The following is a 19,516-nucleotide window of genomic DNA, read 5'->3' as shown; positions in this document are numbered from 1 at the left end:
TATCTCCAACATTTCGATGAGTATTTATCATATAGCAATTACTTAATAAATGATTTTTAGATATCTACTTATCTTAGAAATTTGTGATTGAAAAAAAAATGGGCCATTCAAGAAGAAAGGGCAAGGGATATAACCAATAAACAGCTGGCATGCTACATTAGTCTGCATACAGTGCCATGAAACTTATCTCTGATAGGCTGGGTAGTAGACCAGTTATGAGAGATTTAAAGGCAAACATACAGAGACTTTCAGGTTGGGCAGGTTTGGCTGAGTTGCAATCTGTATCACTGAGGGAGTAACTACAGAGATGAAATGCCATATCCATTGCATTCTTGGAGAAGTGAATGATAGTATAAAGTTTGGAAGTAGTTAAAAGCAATGAAAAGAGTGCTGCATCTGGAGCATTGGATTTATTCTGGCTGTGCTATTGCTAATTTGACCTCATTTGCTAGCTGTGTGACCTTGGGCAAATGACTTCACCTTGTTTATCTCAGTTTCCTCACAACAAATGAGCTGGAGGAAATAGCAAAATAACTCTAGTATCTGCTAAGAAAACTCCAAATAAGATCATGAAAAGATTAATCTGTGCTTCGGTTTCCTCATTTTTAAAATCAGGGAGTCCGACAAGATAACCCAGTTAAGGAAAGTACCATGAAGAATGGGGCTATACCATTTTTGTCCTTGGGTCCTCAACAGAGTTCGTGGCACATGAGAAAAACTTAATAAAATGTTTTCTTAGCTTGTCAAGTCATTTTTGCCTCTAAATTTGGGATTCTGTGAATTTTAAGTCCCTTTTCGTTCTAGAACTAGAATCTTATGAAGATTTAGAATCTTAGAAATATGACTCCACCCACTTTGCTGTAGCTTTTGCACGATTGTATGTACTGAAAAATATAAGAAAATAAAGGGGGCTCAGTCAGGAGTTAGGACTGGGAGGGAACAGGAAACAGGTGCGATTTCTATACGTGGGGTACATGTGAGTCCCACTTAGCAGCTTAAATGGAGATTGCAACTGTGAGAGACAACAGGACCCCAGCCTGGCCTTGACCTCAAACGGGCGGGGCAAGAGACTCCTTCCCCGAGGCCTCGAGACAAACCGCCCAGCGTACTACTCTCCACACTCTCATTCTCTCCGGAAGGTAGAGAAAGGGAGGGCCTGGGGGTGCGGCCAGAGGCAGGGCCTAAAGCGAGGGCGCTTTGGGCGGAGCCAAGGCCACGCCCTTTCCATTTCGTCATTTCCAGCGACTCCTTCACGTCATCCACCGCCGTCACTTCCTGTCAGCGCCGGAGTGGACGGTGCTGGCGGCGCCCGGCTCGGCGCTCCCCTCTCCTCTTCTCCCTCCCTCCCTCCCTCCCTTCCTCCTCCTCCTCCTCCTCCTTCTCCTCTCCCTCCCTCGGCGGCTGGAGCCCACTTCGCGCTGACCCCCCACCCCCATCCACCGGAGGCCGCTCCCCATTTCAGCGCTGCCGAACCAGCTTCCTGCCCTTCCCCTCCGCCCAGCCCGGGTGTCGGGACCAGGGCCTTCCTGGAGCAGCCGGAGCTTCGGCCGCCCCGCGGGAGCAGCCTCCGGAGGACATCAGCGACCCCACGGCGCCTCCCTGCAGCCACCCGCTGAGGAGGAGCCGCCACCCCCCGCCCCCGCCGCCATGGCGATGAGGCAGACTCCGCTTACCTGCTCCGGGCACACGCGGCCTGTGGTGGATCTGGCCTTCAGTGGCATCACTCCCTACGGCTATTTCCTAATCAGCGCCTGCAAAGGTGAGCGACGTTCCAGGCCCGGGCTTGGCGCTCCTTGGATAGAGAGGAAGGAGACAGGCCGTATTCGCCTAACTTCGGCTCCGGAAGCTTTGGGCCTCCCCGTACCTTTGCTCGCTTCCGGAGGACCCCGGGTTAGCCGTGGCCTCATCTTGGGAGGCGGGCCCAGCCGCCCCGTGGTGCAAATGCTCGGGCTTGGAAAGGCTGGAAATAGCTTTCGAGGTTTGGGGGAGGGGAAGTGGTACTGGACCCTTCCTGGGAGGCCCAGGAGAGTAGGGTCTGTGCCTCCAGATGGGGAACAGAGGGCACATGGCTAAGACTCGGCAAGTCAAACTTACTCAATTTTTTAGTCAAGTTACTTGAGAATAAGTTTACAATTTGGTTTCTTATGATATTATGCTCACATAAAAATTGCAAAGTGGCTGTTAGTCTTTGGCTAAACTTTACATACTCTTCTCAAAAATCAAAACCCTCCCTTTATTTTTTCCTATTTTAATGTATTCTCAAACTGTTAAGGAAATGGCATCACACAATTCGGGAAGTCCAAAACATAGAATCACACTATCCATTTACTGAATTTTCGTATTTATGTATATGTTCAAACTTAGGCTCATATATTTAATATTTCCAAAGAGTCATAATTTTATCATGGAGGAAATACTCCCTTCATCACAGTAATAATGAGCCATTCCTTGCCTTGTGAGTGTGTTCAAAAAAATTCACCACCTAGTATGGCCAAGTTGGTGTCTTGTAATGGCCCGATAAAGGCCAAGTTAGATCTAGTGTAGATGGATTCGTGCCATTTCTGTTGTAATAGTCCTAGAATATGAAGGGTTACTTATCTCCACATCAGTAGGAGAAATTAGAAGAGGACATATAAAGTTACTCCAATGTAAACATAGATCGTGAAGCTTCTGGAAATTCTATTTTTAATTTTGTTTTAAGTATAATTGAAAATTTTTGCTTGAACATTTTTCAATTTTCAAAACTTTTTTTTAGCTATTTTCCAATTTTTCAAGGTTTCTTTATGGTTGATAATTCATTTTATAATCATTTGTTTTAAAATATTCTAGGTCCATATATAAATGAAATACATTATGACTTGGTTGTTTGCTGTGTTTTAATTTTAACTTAGATTTTACATTTGAATTAGTGTGTAACAAATTAAGCTTTTCATATTTGTTTTATGACTTTACTTAGCTCTTGTGTTTAATTGTGAGGTTGGTAAATTATTTCCACAGTTCCATTTTTTTTTTTCTTATGAGACCAATTCTCTGAGAAGCCCTCTCAGATGAAGAACTTTTATCAGTGTAGATTTGCTAGCTTCTTTGTCTTAGTTGCCCTGAGAGACTGAAGTGATTTGCCCAGATTTACTTAACTTCTCAATTCCTCACATAGCTCTAAAAACAAACAAACAAACAAAAAAAAAACCAGGACAATTGTTTCCTCTTTGGGAGTTCATTATACCAATGAAATCACATGTTGAAACAAACAAAAAAAAATATTTACAACTATAATTCAGAAGAGTTGAGTATTTGAAAACTTCTGTCTACTGAATTTTTAGGAATGTACCTGAAACAACTTAATCTCTTTTAAAAAATTTATTTAGATGGTAAACCTATGCTACGCCAAGGAGATACAGGAGACTGGATTGGAACATTTTTGGGTCATAAAGGTGCTGTATGGGGTGCTACTTTGAATAAAGATGCTACAAAAGCAGCTACAGCAGCTGCAGATTTTACAGCGTAAGTAAAGGCATGTTTTCTCTCTTAACCTGTCTATTTGTGAATTATATTGTGAAATATCTAGAAACATCAACAAGCCATACTTGTTAATCATTCAGCAAATAATCATTGAATCCTCTCGTGTTCAAGGCGTGGCATACAATTGTAGAATTTATTGTTTTTAAAAATTGTAAGAAAAGTGATTGGATCTGGTTTTCACTGTTTTAGAGTAGCAAGACTTCTTATAGTGTAAATGAAATATCATTGTTTAGAGTGTTACTGAAAATATGGAAAAGTCCCTGCTTACAATTATCTAAAGTTTTACTAAATAAGTAAAATATGAACACAGATAAGTTTAAATCAGTGCAAGAAACATTTAATGTTTACTCTCTGGATAGACAAAATAAAAATCCCTATCTTCAAGGATTTACATTTTATTGGTATGTTAAAACATGTACATAAAGAAAACTAGAAGTAATTTCAAGAGATAAAAAGTGTTTGTGATTTGGGAGGTGGAAGGTGCCAGGCAGAAGAAAAGGATTTATGGAGGAAGTAGAACCTGAGTTATATTTAACATAAAGGTAAGAGATTCCAAGAGTGAAGGAATATCATTCAGACATCAGAGGAGAACATGTGTGCAAAATCTCCCTTAATCAGTGGGAGATAGAATAGTATGCACAGATATTGACTGATAAGTTAATTTGATCAGAAGGGAGTATGTAAGAAGGACTGTAATGGGAAATAAGTTTGGAAAGGTAAAAGGTTTTAAATTTCATCTACGGAGTTCATATTTTATCCTAAAGACAACAAGGAGTCATGGAAGATTTTTTAATAGGGCAGTAATTTGATTAAATCACTGAATCCATTTGATAACTGTAGTGAGGAAAATAGCATGCAAAGGGCAAAGAGACCAATTAAGAGATTATCACAGTAGTCCACTTGAGGTAATGAGAAGATATTGGGAGACTGAGGATAGAGAGTGTGTAAACACAGGTGTGAGTTGTTGCTACTCTTCATTTTGAAGAACAGGCTGAGAGATGTTAGTACTATTTAATTCAGTATAAAGAATTTTTAACTCATAAACTTTGTAGTCTTTTTACTAGGGATTTTAGGTATATGTATATTCACAAGCACATATATATGTCTAGAATCTGGTTTTGCTGTTGGAGAATAGTTTATCTCTAACTTGGTAGATGGCAGACATTGATTGAGACTGAAGTTAGGTAACGTGTCCAGTATCATAGTTGTTGTCAGTGACAGGATTTGAACGCAAGTCTTCCTCACCGGAAGGCCACCACACCCAATGGCAGACATACTGCCTATAATGTAGTAGAGATGATATATAGATACACACACATATACATGCATATACACATACTGAAATAGGGAACTGATTACATTTGTGTAATTTGAAATCCTTAATTTCATAGTAATAATTGACAGTGCTATACATAATTGTCATTTGAGTTTCATAACGTCTTTGTTAAAGTATCACTATTCTCATTTAGCAGAGGGGATGGAGACTTACACATCTAATAAATGTCAGATATAGTATCCGAATCCAGGTTTTATTAACCCCCTATTTTACCTATATTGATTCTCTGTTATTTGATACAGGTAATCCCTCTTGAACTTTAATATTTCCTCCTCTTTTGGCTTCATTGTTACTCTACTCTCTTGATTGTATTATGTATGTGATCCTTACTGGATCTTCTTCTCTATGGCAGTGATACTTTGGTTTTATAGAGGAATTAGGAAACAATTTATTTTATATCCAGCTGTGGTAGATGAGCTCATTTTGATTATATTTTTAGTAACCTAAATATGTATGACCAACAAAGTATTGTTTTTTAAACAAATAATTAAATTTGTTAATGCCAGAAACAGAAATTAGTGGCTGACTGGCAAAGATCTTTGGACAAAAGTTTGAGAACAACTTGTCTAGAGCTGTTTATACTACTACTTATCTTACCTCCTTCACTAGATTTTATTTATTTATCTGCATGCTTGATATCCCTGCCTGCTGCAAGTCAAGTTCAGATTAAGCGAGACATAAAAGTTTTTTCTATGAAGTTGGGTCGGAAATCATAGAATCCATAGAAATATTTTGGTGTGTAACTTTGATTTTATATTAGTTCATAAGAGGTGCTCTGTAAGAAATCAGTGTCAGTATGGGATTAAATTTGAAGTGGAACTGTGAAAGAATACAGGGCACATGCGAACAAAAGATATTAAAAATGTTAATTGGTAGTGAATTGTTATCTTTGTTTAGGTTTCTGCTTTGAGAGTCAGTATATGTATATTTTGAAATGTGTGTGAAAATCACTTTGACTCAGAAATTAAGTGGAATTTAGTAAGAAAAATGTTTTATTCTTGTAGCATTTGGTGCACATTTGTTGAGCTAATTATTCTTGTTCCCCTTTTGAGTTTTGTCTTGATCCCAGCTACAGTATTTAGGACCTGTGAGACACTTGAGCCAAGTGTGGAAGCTAGAGGTGTATATTTGAGGAAATCTTATGTAAAACAGGGTAAAGAGAATAATCCAATATAGTCTGCTATGCCACTAAGTTTATCTGATTCTCAAAGTTGGACTATTTTTTTTCAAGGTCAGCAATTGGCTGGGGATATTGGGGGAGAAAATAAATTCAAGCTCATTTAACTCTTGAAGAATCAGATTGATTTGCTTGTTGCAATTAATGTTGATATGGCAACTTTTAAAGGAAATTAGTCAAGGTCTCCCATTTTTATTATGTTCCTCACAAAAAGGTGATAGTTTCATTCAGCAAGCCAATTTTTTAAGACAAAGTTAAAACATCCTCAAGTTTGCCAAATTTCAACTAAGTCTGGTTGTCATTTCAGTTACCAGGCATTTTCTGAGCACTCGCAATGTGCCAGCTTCTGTTCTAAGTTCTAGAGTTAAAATGAAAGGTAAAAGACAGATTCTACTCTTGAGTATAGGATGAGATATGGATATGAATGTGTAAAATATGATGAGACATGCTTGAGGAAGATCATTCTAAAAACTGGAATGGACAGCTAATTAATTTAGTATTGGATATTATTTTGTTGAATTTAATATGTCTATAGAACATCTCTCCTTCACGATGTCTGTCTGATAGGGCTGGATAAATTTATCTGAAAATCATTAGCATATGTGATAGTTGAATCTGTGGAAGCTGTTGATCACTAAGTGAGATAATAAAGAGTTATATACTGATCTCTTTCCAGACATGGAAAGATCTAGGCTTGACCTGGACATAGCTTCCCCAAAGGGGATTTGGAGTCTTCAGTCTGAAGGAGAATCAGGAGAGTATTGTCATGAAAATTAAGAAAAGATGATGGGTAATGTCAGAGGCTAGTTGTGTTCTCCTTGAATATATAAAATTACTACAATATATGCCACTGGTTTCATTTGTAACTTTTTCTGTTGGAATGCATGTAATAGTCACCCTTCTCAAATTAGTTTGTTAGAAGATAAAACATTTTTAAAATAATAATTTCTTATACCAAGTTGTAATGTCTGAGCCATATTTAAGATCTTTTTTTTTAAATGAAGTTATTTTGGATGAAATAATTTACAATCCCAATGGAAAGAGTGCTAAATTTAGAACCTGCTATCTTGAGTTTTTGTCGATCTTCCACTTATAGCTTGTATGACTTTAAGCAAAGCAAATCTCTAGACCTTATTTCTCTTTTCTGTAAAATTAGAAGATTGAACTAGATATCCTCCAAAGTCTCTTCCTTCCCTTCTAAAAAAAACAGTCCTATGATTCTTCTCATTTTTTCCTAATAGAAAGTTTTAAGGATAGAGCCTGTGCCTTATTTGTATTTCTCCCAGTATCTGGCTCAGTATTTTGCAAAATACTTTTTGTTTCGAATGAATGAATCTTTTTCTTAATAGACTTTAAGGCTTTTACAAATACAGCAGTCTTACATTTTAAGTCAATTCTGCATTTAAGTGCTTATTACATGCAAGGAACTATATGCTTTAAGGTAAAGGTTAAACATGCATCCTGAGTGCAGCTCAGGCCAAGTTAAACTATAATTGGGAAATATTTAACAAAATAAAATAGAATGCAGATAATGCTAATATGTGGTTTTCTAAGTCAAAATGAAGGATTAGGAATCTTAAGTAGAGGAGTCTTATACAGCATTTAGAGGCTATTTCTTTTTGATGCCACTGCTTTAAAACTTTTTTTCATTGTAGTGTTTTATTTTCAACTACATGTAAAGACAATTTTCATTTTTTCAAATAAGATTTTGAGTTCCAAATTATTTTTCTTCCCTTGTTTCCAAGAAGGACAGCAATCTGATGATACAGGTTATACATGTGCACTCATGTAAAACATTTCCACATTAGTCTTGTTTTAAAAGAAGAAACAGAGCAAAAGGGAAAAGCCATGAAAAAAAAAAGTGAGGATAGTATGTTTCAATCTGCCTTCAGATTTCTTCAGTTCTTTGGATGTAGATGGCATTTTCCATCATGATTCTTTTGGAATTATCTTGAATCATATTACTGTGGAGAAGTGCTAAGTCGTAGTCAGTCATCACAGTGTTGCTGTTACTGTTTTCCTGGTTTTGCTGACTTCATTCAGTGTCAGTTCATGTAAGACTTTCCATTTTTTTCTGAAATCTGCCTGCTCCTCATTTCTTAATAGAACAATAGCATTCCATTATGTTCATGTACCTGAACTTGTTCAGCCATTTCCCAGTAATGGGCATCCATCCCCTCAATTTCTAATTTTTTGCCACCACAAAAGAATTGCTATAAATATTTTTGTAAATCTTAGTTTTCCACTTTTCCCATATCTTCTCCAATATCTATCATCTTCCTTTTTGGTCTTGTCAGTCTGATAGGTGTGAAGTGTGGTACCTTTAGAGTTGTTTAAATGTTCATTTCTCTAATCAATAGTAATTTAATGCAGTGTTTTTTTTTATATGACTATAGATAGCTTTGATTTGTTCTTCTGAAAACTGCTTGTTCATATCCTTTGACCCTTTATCAATTGGGGGATGACTTGTATTCTCTATTTTTTGAGAAATGAGATCTTTATCAATGGTACATACTATAGAACATTTCCCCTACCTTTCTGCTTTCCTTCTTATCTTGGTTGCATTGGTTTTGTTTATGTAAAATCTTTTAAATTTGATATAATCAAAATTATTCATTTTGCATTTTGTAATGCTCTCTGTCTTGTTAGGTCATAGCTTCTTCTCTTCTCTATAGACCTGTCAGGTAAACTATTTCTTGCCCTTCTAAAGATATCACCTTTTAAAGGCATCATTTTTTTTTTTTTTAAAGCACTATTCCAGGGTATGAGATTCTTTGACATGTGCATTCCATTCTTATAAAGAGAGATAAGTTTATTAGATAATGAACTGGGATTTTCTATTTTCTAATTTAATTAAAATCTTTTAGGCTAGTTTAGGTATCCATCCTCATTAACAACAGACATCATGAGTACTTATGAAATACAAAGCACAGGCACATCCTTATAGAAAAATGTTAGTCTTACAGTGCAGTTAAGAAGATAAAAATTTTACATAATTGAAGTAACAACTCACAGTAATTTATTTCTTGCCTTTTGTCAGATTCTTCTTTCTTATAGTTTCCTTTATACTCTTTTCCCATTATTAATTAATTAGCTTGAGGTGTTAATAGTAATCTATAAAGAATCATTGATCTTTGCATTTTGTTAAATATTCAATTAGGAGAATCTCTTATGAGGTCATGAATCACAGTTTAAGAAGCTGGGGGCTAGGTGATGTCTAAGGGCTCTTCTATTATAATTCTAAGTACAAGACAAAATTTCTTTCCTCAAGAAACTCCTATTCTGATTGAGACAGAACTAAGCTACAAAAATTAGAACATACCAGTTAGCAACATCTTGCTCTGTCTGGCACTACTAGACCCTAGAGATACAACGGGGAAAAAAGTAAAACAGCTTCTGCCTTGAAGGGGCTTACATGTTACTCATGTGTATATTTGGCTGTTGTTCCTAAAATTCAGAGAATTCAGAGATCAAAGCAAAAAATAAAATCATATTCTATAATGATGTATTTAGGAAATATTTGTACTTTTATGACTGACTCATTCATTGAACTTCTCTCAGATTAAAATACCAATCTAAACTGATTTGGTCACTTTTTAAAATAAAATACAATTCATTTTTATGGCCTGCTTGTATTTCCTCTCTGCTTATTCTAGAAGGTCTTTATTATATAAGCTTGAGAATATGGAGACCTCAAATCCTTTACCTTCCAAGTCCTACATTAAGCTATAACAATCAATATAAAAGGTGATAAAGTTCACAAAGACATTAAAATTGCATCTTTCATTTTCCTAAACATTTCTGAGATTAAGAATCTGTGGGTATTTTGGAAGACCAGTAAAAAATTCATGTTGCTAATCAAATACCATTATGGTTGTGTTGAACGTTTAAATCATGTATTAGTTTGATGACTTACTGTTTTGCTTTCATTTCACATTCATATCAGTTTATAGTTAGTAATCAAATTCATTCTATCATATAATTTATCTATTTGTTTCTTTTTAAAGCAAAGTGTGGGATGCTGTTTCAGGAGATGAACTGATGACCTTGGCTCATAAACACATTGTCAAGAGTGTGGATTTCACTCAGGTATGTTAATTTAGTTTTATTATAAGGATCTAGATAATATCCACTGTTAGAGATTAAGTAGATCATTGATTTGTTTTTTATATGACATTTTAAAAAAGTATTATTGAGTTTCTTTCTCTCTTAAGTGACTTGCTCAGGATCATACGCCTTGTCCTCTCATCTCCAACCTATTCCCACAAATCTTGCCAATTAGAAGCCCTTTCTTATCACAGCTATAATCAAGCAAAACCAAACCTAAGATTACATGGGCCAAATATTTGTTTTTAAACTTTTTTTAATAGTGATTTTTTTTGGGGGGGAGGGGCGGAGCAGTTAAGTGGTGTAGTAGATAGAGCACCAGCCCTAAAGTCTGGAGGACCTGAGTTCAAATTTGATGTCATACACTTAACACTTCCTAAATGTGTGACTTGGGCAAGTCACTTAACCCTAATTGCCTCAGGGGGAAAAAAAAATAATGATTTTTTTTTTTTTTTCTTGCAATGCCCTTGTAGATATCAAATCTCCAGCAAGGTCATAATGCCTGAGTGTTTTTGAAAGTTAAAGTAAAATGGAGATTTGGGGCCAAAGCAAAAGGATGTTGAGGGAGCCAGGGTCAAAACCAGAGAAAAAGAAGACATTACTGGAATGTTGGAAGGTTAAAAGAACAGCATTGTTGAATTGAAAGGGAATACCCTTTAGACTTAGGTGTCAATCGCAATTACTTCTTGACTTTTTAAGGTTAATGTTACATGTTGAATCTTTTTGAAATCTATTAATATTTTACTTGTATATTTTTTCCCAGGATAGTAACTATCTGTTGACAGGTGGACAGGATAAACTCTTACGCATATATGATTTGAACAAATCTGAAGCAGGTAAGTATACATTTCTTGTAAACTTAGTAGCAATGGCAAACAAGGAAGAATTTGGTCTGATTGCATGCATTCTTCATTCAGGAACAAAGGGTCTCTTTAAATTGGAAATTTTTGTGTTCTTCCAAAAGAAGAACCTAACCTAGGCCTAACAATTAATTTGCTGTCAAATAATAGGTATTTAATAAATGTATTGAGTCAACTAGAGATGATTGGGGGAATGGAATAGTCTTGAAGGAATACACACACACACACACACACACACACGTGCTTACAGTCTCTTTTCTGTGTGGCTTCATTGTCTAGAAGTTAGAATCAGTTGTGTTAATTACAGGGAAGCATATTTTGACCTTAATTTGGAATTACGTTCCTGTAAGATAAGCAAAAAGTTTCCTGATAATATATGGTAGTTAAACTCTGTGTTCCCTTCTAGTTTTGTAATTCTAAAACAGATGTAGAACTTAAACAGATCTTTCCACGAAATGAATAAAACATAGGCCATAAAACTCCTATGTTATTTGTCACAGGTACTGACAAATTCTGAGGAACAAATTACCTTTATCAATGTAAATAGACATCTGTTCTATAATTTAGAATCGTAAGGAGTTGCCTGGGATCTGTGGCTTTTGTGGCAGGACTCAAATCCATTAAGACTGGCTTTTTCTTGTTGTTGGTTTTTTTAATCTCTTGTGTGTGCGTGTGTATACACATGTGCACATGTGTAGATTCAGACCTTTTTTATGTAATGTTTTGAGAACCTTATAAAATAAAAATATTGTAAATGTAGAGCCAAAAGGGACTTTTGAAGTCATATATCTACAGCCCCTTCATTTTACAGATGAGAAAACGGACATAAAGTGAATTCCTTAGTTATAAAGTTATTAATTATCTTAGATGAGATTTGGAATCAAGTGCTTCTGAGTCCAAATCCAGCACTATGTTTACTATATCACTCTATCTTAATAGAATTATCACATATGTAGTACTAAACAAGTTCTATATAGTATAGTGAAGATAAATACATGAATTATTAACTATGGATTACTTTAGAAAGGATTACTAGCATGTACTATATAATCATTATGAATACTAGCATTGTAACTCTAGAGAAGTCATAACTTTTCTAGAAGCCCGAGGATATGATACTTAAACTAGTTACTTCATAATTATTTTGAGAAATATAATGCTAGCTAAATGTGTATTTACAGAAATATCGAGTCCTTTTCCTACTGAAGTAATTCTTCTCTCTTATTTTAAGAACCCAAGGAAATCAGTGGTCACACCTCTGGTATTAAAAAGGCTTTATGGTGTAGAGATGATACACAGATTCTTTCAGCTGATGACAAAACTGTCCGGTGAGTATTCTTCTAAAAGGCAGGGATTCTTAACCTAAAGCCTATCAATTTAAAAAAAAAAAATTATAGCTATCTCAAAATAGTTGGTTTGTTTTGTAATCTTTTGTTTTATTTTATGCATTAAAAACATTCTAGCAATGAAGTCTATACATTTCACCGGACTGTCAAAGGGGTATATAGATCCATGACAAAAATATTTAAGAATCCCCTCATTTAAAGAATTATGTATTTTTTTTCATGGTTTGATTTATGTTTAAATTCATACAGACATCTTCTATTGAGTACTTTTACTTGACTTATGTCTTCAGCTGTACTATATAGATTGTAAAGAAATGTATGAAGAAATTTTTCTGTTTAGAATTTTTTACTTATACTTGAGTAATTGGATGGAGAAGTATCTTAGATTTTAGAACAATGTTGCTTGTATTTACTTTTTTGAGAGAATCTTAAGTAATAATAAAAGTTTTAACTTTTTAGTTTCTTGGTTATTCTTATGAAAAGTTTAGGACACAGTTGCCTTGGCAAAAGCATAGGTTAGTTCACTTTACCAAAAGATTAATAAATTATATGGCATGATACCATATCATATGTGGTATTATAAGGAACCTAAAATGTAGTTAAAGTTTGGATCTAAATATATGATTGTTATACTAAGAGTTGTGATTGTACCTTACTGCTAACTTTGGTCCAGTTTTATAAACCTTATCTGAGTTTACTCTTACCTTTTTCCCTCCCCTACTTCCCCACTCTTCCCCCCCCCCCTTTTTTTTTTTTTTTTTTTTATTTATTTATAGCCTCTGGGATAGAGCAACAATGACAGAAGTAAAGTCTCTAAATTTTAGTATGTCAGTTAGCAGTATGGAATATATTCCTGAAGGAGAGATTCTGGTAATAACCTATGGGAGATCTATTGCTTTTCATAGTGCAGCAAGGTAAGTCACATTAATAATGCTTTTTTGTATTTTGTATTTTTATATAAAGAAATTGGGTAACTTGGAATTTTGATTTTTAATTAAAATTTCAGATTAATATATTTTCAAAATGAGCAACTTGGTTTCATTTTGCATAATTTTTTTGCTTCCATATGCAATCTTTAGGCACATTTCTTTATGGAATCTTGGCTCTCGTTTTCTATTTAAATTTAATTCTTAGTTATTGGTCTTCATTACTGTTTGACAGGTACTCTGTTACTTAGTTATCATTGGATAGTTACTCTTGAGTAATGAATGATTGCTTCTTTGTGGACATGTTCTACCTTTAAATCTTTTTTTGATTTTCAAAACTTAGTTTTATTAAAACAGCTTTATTTGCATAAACTTTTTTTAAAACACACCCAGTATCTCACTAGCAAATTTATTTGGATATTTTGTTTTTTTCTTTAATGGTCTCATATTTTTCTATTAACAAAGAAACAATATACATGGACTTAGCACCACTGCCAAGCCCAGGCTAATTATCCAGCTGAAAGTTTTGATAGAGCAAAGTTGTTTCAGTATTCATACTATTTTATTCTTCTGCTGCTTCTACAAGTCACCCAAGAAAATCCATGCCATAACTGTTTAGTCACACTTTATGGAGATTTCCATTTGATTTTGCTTTTAGACCATAGAACCAAGTTTCTGTTTTACAGTTTTGATTGATTATCATATGCTAGTCGAAATTTTTAACCTTATACTATAGTATAGATAATACTTTTTTGTTTTTGTTTTTTAATCGAGAACAATTACATTGACTGGAAGTTTGACCAAATTTGCATATAAGACAAAAATGTGTTCTGCATTTATTGTTTTTTCTTTGTATATATTGTATTTAAACTTTTTTCTCTCCTTTTTAGTCTGGAGCCAATTAAATCCTTTGAAGCTCCTGCTCCCATCAATTCTGCATCTCTTCATCCAGAAAAAGAATTTCTTGTTGCAGGTGGTGAAGATTTTAAGCTTTATAAATATGATTATAATAGTGGAGAAGAGCTAGGTGAGTAATTAAAAAAAAAGTTGGAGTTATCCTTTTTTTGTGTATATGTATAAGAGACAGCGAAGTAGAACAATGGATAAGTACTATATCTGGAGTCAGGAAGATGAGTTAATATCTGCTCTCAAGACATTTAATAATTGCATGACCTTAGGCAAATTACTTAATATTTCCCTTGGTTTTCTCATTTGTAAAAGGAGCTGGAGAAGGAAATGGCAAACTACTCCATTATCTTTATCAAGAAAACCCCAAATAGGGTCATAGAACATGATTGAAATTCTATTGAGTTATAATTTCTTACTGTTAACACATTATTTTCTAGTACTCCATTTACCTTGTCAAATTTGTTACAGTTGCATATAAAATAAGAATAAATGGACTCCCAAGAACTTTTCTACGAATGTAATATAGGAGGATTACTGAGTGATAGTAATATCCTCTGGTTGCTCAGATCCTCCTTTTTGTTTACTGTTTTGGGGACAGCCCATGAATTAAAAATAGAGGTAATAGGATTTTCTCAAATGAAACACTTTGAATGTGATTTCACATCAAAGATTCCTATCAGATTAAGTTTACGTATTTCATGCTTTTAAAAAAAAATTAATGAAGGCCAATTTATCTAGTTTTGAATCTCAGTTCCAGAGAACTGAAGTTAACAAGAGTGTTAGAAATCATAACTATATGTTGCTAGATTTTGTATTTTTCTTCACTTAAGAATTTTATTGAATATGAGTTCTTATTGATTTTGTTCATTTGCTAATTGCCTTTCATGTCTCCCTTAGACACTTTTGTACTTTAATTATTAGGGTGGACATATAGAAAGGAGAGAAATACAAATTATTTGCTTTTTATATTAATTCTGGAGTGTCTCAGAATTTTTGGATTATAAATTGATCCCCATTTTTTCTTTTCCATATTCCATAGCACAGATAACATTTAGTTGTTTTACCATTGGTTTTTGTTTTCTTGGATTTACAAAATGGTTTTTGCTTTTATTTTTCATTTTATCTTAGAATAGTTAGGATATAGATTAAGAAATGAAGTCATAGAAAGGTTTTGATTTATCTGAGTAGGTCTAATCTCTGAGCCTGTATTTCTAATTTCCCCACTGACTTTGCTATTTATTGATTATATTTAGTTTCTAGGCATTTGTCATGCCTGGTCAACGTTTTGTGAATATAGAAATACATTCAGCAATCATTTGAGTATCTTCTATGTACAAAGTACCATGCTAGATTAAAATTGAATAAGAATCTTAGTTGTAAAATAATATATGAATTGATAGATTGTGTACTTATTGTTGCATTGGGTGAGGAGTAGAAAAGTAAATCTTTGAAATTTAGCAAACCAAGAATAGGATCATCAATGTAAACACAAAAAAGTTTGGAAAGAATCTATGGTAGAAAGTAAATGGAATTTTTTGTTATTTAAGCAAATGACTGAAAGTGGCAACATTATTAGATTCATATATTGGACTTTTTTCATATTAACTGAATTCAAGAGAAAGTAGAGAACTAATCCTAATTTTTGTTAGAGACCCAGGACTGGCAGTCTTCAAATGAGAAAATTTTTTTCCTTTCTGGATTGTAATTTGAATTTGTTTCCTTGTGCTTAGATAATAATCTTAAAGCTCAGAAATGGGAAGGTACTAAAATTGGAACTGCTAATTGCTATCCATATTTTTACCTATGGAACTACCTGTTTCCTTTTTGGTTAGAGTTAGAAGCAAGATGTCTGACTGTCCTTTTTGCCCCCCCAAAAAATTTATAAGAGTATTCAAAAGAGGTAACTTTAGGGGAAAAAAAAACAAAACTGTGTAGCTGTCAGCACCTTTGCAGAGTATAATGATATTTGTAGATTTTTAGAGAGCCTCTCCCTCTCACCTGCTGTGTGTGTGTGTGTGTGTGTGTGTGTATAGGTTTTTCTCTATAGATCACCAAATATTGCCTATTTATTAACTATTAAATCATCTAATCAAATGTTTCTTTTTTTTTTTTTTTTTAAAGAATCCTACAAAGGGCACTTTGGTCCTATTCACTGTGTGAGGTTTAGTGCTGATGGAGAACTATATGCCAGCGGTTCTGAAGATGGGACATTGAGACTATGGCAGACTGTGGTAGGGAAAACATATGGCCTTTGGAAATGTGTGCTTCCTGGTAAGAATTTTATTTGTAATTTTTGGCATTACATGCCTCATTTTTTTATAGTTAAATAAGTTATTAGAATAGGATAATATAGCTTAATTATTTTTAAAAAAATAAATGGGGATGGGGAATTTCCCATTTGTTTTAACCTATTTTTGTAAACTTTTCTATAAATAAACCACAAGGTGGCATAAAGTAGCAGGATAGAGGATTAAAAATTGGTTACTTGAGATAATTTTTTAGTTGCTCTATTGCAGGATCTATTTTGGAAAACAAACATGTTTAGATTTTTATATATAGATATATGCATACATATATGTGTTTTTGTAAAATTGACCAGTGCTATATTTATTAGAGTGTAACTATCCAAAATTATTCTAATTGAATGTTGGGTATACTTAAGATTCTTTTGGAACCAGAAAAATTTACTCACCAGTGTCAAGATGTAGAATTGTTACTACTCATAGTCGTCTGTGGGTGGCTAGGTGATGAAGTGGGATACGTGCTAAATCTAGAGTTAGAGATTGATTTTTCTGACTCTAAATATGGCTTCATATATTGAGTGGCTGTGTGACCCTGGGCAAGTTAGTTAATCATTTGCCTTAGTTTTTCATCTATAAAATGATCTGGAAAACTAAATGCTAACTATTTTAAAGTACCTTTGTCAAGAAAAACTCAAATGGGGTTACCAAGAGTTGGATACAACTGATAAACAACTAAAAACAAAAATAGTTTTCTGAGCCTAAATGATATTTTGGGAGAGAGGCATCATATAGTATTTTGGATTCTTCAGTAAGAACTTACATATCTGTTCTGTGTAGTAATATTTCATCACAAAGCTTTCTACAGCACAATTTTTGTCTAAAGTTCTTGTTCAAAAGATAATAGAAAATTCTGGTGCCTGATAATCGATTTGAGGATTACTTAATACTTAAGGCTTTGTTTTCACAGAAGAAGAGGGTGGAGACCTAGCAAAACCGAAGATCAGTTTTCCAGAAACAACAGAAGAGGAGCTAGGTATCATTTTAATTTACTTTAATCAAATCAAACATTTTTTTAGTTAGGATGTTGAACATCACTAAAGTTGAAGTTCATAATGAGAAAGACAATCCTGAAGGTTTAACATTTATATTTATGTCAAACTTAAAACTTATATCTTGGAGCAGCTTTCTTTGCTTTGTACATCATTAGTTTGTTGCATAAAATGAATATATAAACATTGTCAACTGGATGATAGCTTAGCTAAATGAATTTATAACTGACTAAGGTTTAGGATGAGTGTTATGCTGGACAGAAATATTTATTGAAGTATTTAAGTGTGTTTGGCTTATTCTGTTCAACATCTTTGTCATTGATTTGAATGAAGACATAAAGAACATTCATCAAATTTGTAGATGGTGCTAAGTTGGATGGAATAATTAAAATGTTAACTTATTGGGATTCACATAGATCTTGACAAACTAAAATAATGAGCTGAATCTTAATATGAAATTTAATAGCAAGAAACATGAAATCCCTTGCTTTAGTTTGTCAAGATAGACTAAATGATTTTTAAGTCCCTTCTTGAATTATAAAATTCTTAAGATTCTAAGTGACTTTAATTCCCTAAAATGACTTGTATAAACTTGTGACTATGATATTAAGATGTTGTTTCTTTCTCATTGCAGAAGATCTTGGTTCAGAAAACTCAGATTCCATCTATAGTTCAACTCCTGAAGTGAAGGCCTGAGCACTTGGCATTTGCCACAGATATTATGCCACATGTGGACTAAAACAGCAATTAGCAGATGCCTTACAGAGTTACCCTCTACATAAGGCAAACATGGGCAGTAAATGATGGGGAATGTGATAGCTCCATTGTTGGAACTAGCTTGGTGTTGTCTCTTAAGTGAAAACTATGAGAATATCAAAAAATGGCGGGTAGAGTTGTGCTCATTTAGTCCACTATCCTACTGCCTTTTTGAATGAACATGTGTAAGCCAACATCCAATTTCTCCTATTTCAATTAGATTTCTTGTAGCCATTTTACTTTATTATGGAGAAAAAAAAATGTAATGGCCTATTTTACTTTTTTTTTCTGAAAGCAGAAAGACTTTTGCTTTAGTTGTTAAGAAGGGAGTACATGATAAAGTATTTGGTTTGATTTCTCTTTCATTGTACACTGCTTCTGAACATCTAATTGTTTTCAGTTGTCTAAATAAAATGCCTCTACAACGGTCTCATGTTTTGGTTATTGTGGGGGGAAATTTGAACTTCAGAAATATAAAATGAATAAAGTTCATTTCTCTTCAGTGTATTTAAAATACATTTCTGTTTCACCAGAATAAAAATAGTGGTTATGTGTTTTTCAGTGTTTTGAGAACAAATGACCATTTTTATTTAGTGAATTTTTTTGTGAAAATGAGCTATTGGCAAAAAGATTTGAATAGAACCTTTAACAGAATAAGTTCTATGTACCATTTCAGGTGAAGGAACAAAAAGTTCATAAAACAAATGATTACTGTAAAATGAAACTATTTTACTGTTGGCTTTGATAGGGCTACATTGAACTTATTCACAAATTTTTGTCTTTGAAAAATTAAAAAATTCTGCAAAAAAAAAAGTTGATTTTTATGAATAGTAGTTTAAATTGACAAGTAGGTCATATAGTCCAACTTTTTTTTTTTTTTTTCTTTTTTTAGCTGAGGCAATTGGGATTAAATAACTTGTGCAAAGTCACACAGCTAGGAAGTATCTTAGGCCAGATTTGAACTCTGGTCCTCCTGACTGGTATGCTTGCACTGCGTCACGTAGCTGCCCCCACAAGTTTTTTATAAATGAAACTGATATCCAAAGCAGTTAAGTGAATTTGAGTCAATAAAGTGAAATGAAACCTTAAGAGTTCTCTTGCAGCAGGGTGTCCTCACCTATGCCAAGATATCAGAGTAAAAACAGCTGAAAGGGCCATTTTAAGCAATGAAATGAGGTGAAAAAGGAATCAAAATCTTTGTTACAGTTGTTACGAAGAATGCTCCTTACATAGTCTAAAGGGAAAGATTCTCTAACATTTTTCTTAGAGGGTTTTGTTCCAAGTTAAA

The 19,516-nt window shown here is 34.0% G+C and overlaps 1 protein-coding gene across 2 annotated transcripts; it reads left to right on the top strand.

Annotated features, from left to right (window-relative positions):
* Nucleotides 1-1,253: 1,253 nt before the first annotated feature.
* Nucleotides 1,254-18,657, top strand: STRAP (serine/threonine kinase receptor associated protein). Of its 2 annotated transcripts, none has more exons than XM_052000229.1 (10): nucleotides 1,254-1,759; nucleotides 3,366-3,501; nucleotides 10,040-10,121; nucleotides 10,903-10,975; nucleotides 12,231-12,327; nucleotides 13,122-13,259; nucleotides 14,162-14,298; nucleotides 16,302-16,451; nucleotides 17,394-17,456; nucleotides 18,107-18,657. In XM_052000229.1, exons 1-10 carry the CDS (start codon nucleotides 1,648-1,650, stop codon nucleotides 18,166-18,168), a joined length of 1,050 nt encoding a protein of 349 aa, XP_051856189.1. In that variant the 5' UTR covers nucleotides 1,254-1,647; the 3' UTR covers nucleotides 18,169-18,657. The 2 variants fall into 2 exon arrangements, with proteins under 2 accessions (XP_051856189.1, XP_051856187.1); XM_052000227.1 differs by having other exon boundaries at nucleotides 1,255-1,759; nucleotides 17,391-17,456.
* The last annotated feature ends 859 nt before the right edge of the window (nucleotides 18,658-19,516 follow it).

The sequence above is a fragment of the Antechinus flavipes genome, chromosome 5 (assembly GCF_016432865.1).
Source record: "Antechinus flavipes isolate AdamAnt ecotype Samford, QLD, Australia chromosome 5, AdamAnt_v2, whole genome shotgun sequence".
In the NCBI taxonomy this organism is placed as follows: Eukaryota; Metazoa; Chordata; class Mammalia; order Dasyuromorphia; family Dasyuridae; genus Antechinus; species Antechinus flavipes.
Note: the sequence above shows the minus strand (reverse complement) of the source record. Positions and strands in the feature narration are given on the sequence as shown.

What these genes read in the sequence shown, in the direction of transcription:
- STRAP (XM_052000227.1), top strand. Translation starts at nt 1,648, where the DNA reads ATGGCGATGAGGCAGACTCCGCTTACCTGCTCCGGGCACACGCGGCCT. An exon ending in TTTGAACAAATCTGAAGCAG is followed by an intron (nt 10,976 to 12,230) that starts GTAAGTATACAT and finishes TCTTATTTTAAG; the next exon opens with AACCCAAGGAAATCAGTGGT. An exon ending in GCTGATGACAAAACTGTCCG is followed by an intron (nt 12,328 to 13,121) that starts GTGAGTATTCTT and finishes ATTTATTTATAG; the next exon opens with CCTCTGGGATAGAGCAACAA.